At 44.7% G+C, this 4485-nt stretch overlaps 1 protein-coding gene across 1 annotated transcript; it reads right to left on the bottom strand.

Moving 5' to 3' along the window:
• Positions 1 to 266: 266 nt before the first annotated feature.
• Positions 267 to 4485, bottom strand: LOC100383470 (Monocopper oxidase-like protein SKU5). Its single transcript, NM_001176118.1, has 9 exons — positions 4329 to 4485; positions 3927 to 4036; positions 3586 to 3856; positions 3363 to 3501; positions 2630 to 2996; positions 1626 to 1991; positions 1462 to 1540; positions 1061 to 1263; positions 267 to 942 (listed from the first exon to the last, which is right to left on the bottom strand). Exons 1-9 carry the CDS (start codon positions 4461 to 4463, stop codon positions 834 to 836), a joined length of 1779 nt encoding a protein of 592 aa, NP_001169589.1. The 5' UTR covers positions 4464 to 4485; the 3' UTR covers positions 267 to 833.

The raw sequence follows: 4485 nt of genomic DNA, 5'->3' as shown, positions 1-4485 counted from the left end.
TTTTCTAAAAGTCGACTTTCTCGTAGTGCAAATCTGAAAGCACCACTGGACCTGCTTTTAGTGGCTTTTCAGATGGAACTGTGAAAATATATATCAAAGGATTTTAACTACTTTTAGTGGTTTTCACCAAACGATTTTTAGCTTTTTAACAGCTTACAGCCTATAGCAGCTTTTTCCACAGCTCACAGCCTACAGCAACTTTTTTCACAGCCACAGCCCAACCAAACAGACCCTAAATATACTAAGATCAACTGTAGCTATTCTTTAGCCAGCTAACAATTGGCTTTTGAATCCAACAGGCTCAAACTGATGAGATACACAGTAACACCAACTGTTGTGTACAGTAGTGCCTTTGATTGTCCATGGTTTGGCTGAAACTACTGCAAGTGTCCAATTCACAGATTAGTTAGAGGAGCAGGTCACGAGCTCAAACAATCTCTCCGTACTTGCGAAGGAAAGACTTGCCTACAACACTGAATATAAAGAGACTAATTGCAATGGGATGCATGGGATACAACCAACAATATCCAACTCTCGACAAATTCACTGATCAAGAAAACACACTCAGGCAGCACAGCACACGCCTTGCTTGTGGGTGCCAGCTGCCGACAACTTCAAATTTGTGCTCAATCTCAAGCTACTGCACAGTTCTTCAGCATGTTAATCAATTCCGATGGACGAAGATGCGCAATGGCACAGCATTTTTTTTTCTCAATTGCCAGACAAATCATGAATGGAACCTACGAATTCGACTGACCTACTCAACAGTATTTCTGTCAAACGCCTAATCAACCTGCAAACAGCAGCTGACCACAAGCTGGAGGCAGTTCTTGTCAATGGCCCAACACCAAGGCTACCACCAAAGAGACCAAAGCCGCGAGCACATGATAGTTCAGTTTTGCTGCAGAGGCTGATGACCTCGAACCATGAGGCTTCTGAGCCCTGGGAAGGGAAATAAAGTCAAAGTGTTTGTCAGCAGGCAGTTGCTCATAAATGGAGGAAGGGGTTGTTTTCTACTTGCTAGAGGAGCAGCAACGCATAAGATAAGCAGATATCTTACTTCTGTTTATCCTTGAGGAGGCCACAGTAGAGCATGTTGTCTGGAGCCACCATCTCAGTAACATTATAGCCTCCATTTGGATCCACCACCCTGATGTAAGTCTCCTGACCCAGATACCACGTGTCCAGGTTTTCTGTCCGTACATTCCAAAATCCTGGGCTGTCAAGTGACAGCATCACAGCAGTCCATGCTCCCGGAAACACCTGTAGGATCAATAACACATCAGTAACATCAGTTAGGCTGCATGCAGCACCATTTTCAGCATTCATATCTACACAAGTGCATATGTGATATGTCATTTTATTAGTGCCAAAGTAATAGATTTATTGGATCCACAAGGGTATGAACATTAGCACCCAGAACACACAGAAGAAATATTACTTCACCCCAACAACAGTTACCTGAGTCGTGCAACGAGAAACACCATCCCACTTGTTGTAAGTCCCACGGCTATTCTCAGTCCACTCGCCATAGTCCATTCTGTTGGCAGTATGAAAATGATTCAGTATCCGGGACCCTTGAAAATGTGCAGCATAAGAAAATGAGAAACAGAAACCTTACTCACCCTACAACCCAGAATGCATATCCATCAATGTGGTAGGTCTGGACAGTTGAGTCATTGTTCTGAAATACAATTTCCAAAAAGTTCTTGTATGTGGAGTTAATGACAGATGTTCTGATCACTGGCGGTCCATCAATTGGCATTGTAGGGAAGTCAAGTGTGTAGACATCCTTCTTGTCGTACAGATCTGCCAACCTTAGAGGAGTGTCGGGTGGGGAATAAGAGATACCACTCAGTGTAGTCCGTTTCTTCCCATTGATGATAACAGGTGGTTCATTCCTCAGCTTGTAAACTTGGCTCACATTGATAGACCCATAGTGAAATGATCCTTGAGGATTCGGACGAGCAGCACCAGTGCTCACGTTCATCCTGTGAGACAAAAGGTGCTATGTGAGGCCAAGGCATAGATACATACATGATTCAGAGTGCACATGAAAATTTGGTTAGACAGTGCTACATGTCTGTACTCCATGTTGCCTGCAAATACTAGCAGACACTCCAACACTATGTTCATTGATGATGCTAGTAGACAAAACATACTAAGCCTTTTAGATATTGCTGTTGGTGTTGATAACAGATTGAAGTTTCTGATGCATCTTATATGGAAGAAGTACAATAGAAAGAGGGCAAATATTTGGGCATTAAATAATTCTGGAATTTTACAACCTTACAAGCTTTGGTTCATCAAGAAATGATTCATGTATGGGATGCACATGAACTATATTACAAGATAGAGAAAAGCAATGAGACAACTAGAAAGAGCTATATTGCTTGTATACACAGCAGTACTAACAAAGTGTAATTAGATATAGCCAAAAAGGGTGTTATAAAAATTAAAAACACTATAGCGCCCGCCCTTTCAAGAAAAGAGGCAAAGAAGCAGATACCAAGTGCCAGGACATGACGGGTGAATCAATGTTTTCAGTAAGATTGCATTGAAAAGGCAAGCCTGCTGTCACTTGAAATAGTCAATGACCATGAAGAAAGTTTCTTTCTTTTCTACGAACCTGATGGAACGTGCCTGGTTCATTGAAAAAGTTTTGTCATACTCATCATTTGGTGGATCAGGAAGAGGACCAGATGCTTTTCCCTTTGAATTTGAATATTGCAAAATTGCAACACCGGTGACTCTGGTCCAAAGCGATTCGTTCACAAACCTAGCACTGGCCACGATGTAATAATCACTGCTTGCGTTCTGATCCATAGTGACCAGAAATGAGTAAGACTGGCCCACGTGGATGTCGAGATTAGTAAAATTCTGCTTCATCGTGTATGAACCTTCTGTTTCAACAAGGGCCATGTTGTGATTCTGAATCCGTAAGTTCAAGCTTGTGGAGACACCAACATTGTGGACACGGAAACGGTATGTTTTTCCTGTTGAGGAATGGAAGCTGTCAGGTATCAGATTATGAATATGTGCGTTCAAAAGCAATCACTAGGCAAATAAACTTTAGTAGGTGTTACCATCATGAAAGTGATAATGAGTTATCACCTTCTCATCCTTCCAACATGTAGGGAAAACATTGTATGTGGTTCAGTCAATGGTGACATTGATGCGAAGCAACACAAATGAACTTTTGAGATTGAAAAACATGGAAGATATGGACTTGTAGAGACCGGATTTGTTTTGGTTAACTTGGACATGGATTAGTGGAACATTTTAATAAGGAAAAAAAGCCATCCCAGTTTGAAGTGACAGACAGCCTATGATCGATGCTTAAAGTGAGAAAAGTAATCCACCTGGCTCAACTTTGATAGTCTCGTGCTCAATGCCATCTGGCACTAGCGAGTCATTATACCTATATGGCCCCTTGCCATTCATCAAAACACCGTCTGGCATCCCCAGTTCCTTGCCGTCGTCGAGCATCTTCCTCAGGTGCTACAGATGAGAAGAAGAACAACAAAGATGAACAGCCATGATCCACCCCCGAAAACAACAGAACCCGCGTTTTCCTCTACCTACCGTGTGGTTCATCTTGTACCAGTCCCCGATGAAGAGCGTGATGTCCCCATCGGGCGTGTCGAATGGGACCGAGATGACCGCGCGGTTGTTGACAGTGATACCTCCGAACCCCCCCGCGGCACGCTGCATACCAAGGGGTGGGAAGTAGAAGAAGCTGCCAATCTGGTCCTTGACCTGGAAGTTGTAGGTCCAGTTCCAACCTGGCGGTATGGGGCAGGTGGTGCCGAGAACCCCATCCTGCCAGCAATTCTTGCGCTGCTGGATCCCATCCCTGGTTAGCATAGGCACACCGTGAGTAAGTCAACGAAATGAAAACGAAGTGATGAGAGCGCTCTCCTCACCAAGTGATGAGCAGGGGCTCGTCTAAGCTGTTGAGCACATTGACGACCACATTGTAGTTGGTAGTGACGTTCATGATAGGGCCTGGGAACTGCTTGTTGACTGCGATGACCTGAAACATGAGACGGGCAATACTATAGTACAGTTGGAAATCTTTCTTGAGGACGGGCAAGAAACAGCCCAGGATTTCTATTTTTATTTTTTTTAAAAAAAGGGAGATCTTTCTTGAGGCAAAAGAGACATGGAAAAGGGAGATGCAGACAGACATCGAAAACTGAATCTTTTGTTCCCCCAGCGGTTGGAAATGCGGGCGGCCGACTAATTTGAAATCCAATCTCGACGACGGTGACGAGCAGTTGCGCGCAAGGGGATGAGAAATGAGATGCAGAGTTGAGTGTGCGGACCTGCTGCGGGACGCCGAGAGGGGAGGCGGTGATGTAGGAGACGTCCCAGTCGAAGAAGGCGAAGGGGTCGGCGGCCTGCGCGGCGGCGGCCAGGAAGGCGACGATGACGGCGACGGCGAGGAACGGCGGCCCCATTGCTTGCTAGGTCAAGAAGGTC

The sequence above is a fragment of the Zea mays genome, chromosome 9, assembly GCF_902167145.1.
Source record: "Zea mays cultivar B73 chromosome 9, Zm-B73-REFERENCE-NAM-5.0, whole genome shotgun sequence".
NCBI classification, from domain to species: Eukaryota; Viridiplantae; Streptophyta; class Magnoliopsida; order Poales; family Poaceae; genus Zea; species Zea mays.
The sequence above is the reverse complement of the archived record's forward strand: the minus strand, read 5'-3'. Positions and strand labels throughout refer to the sequence as shown.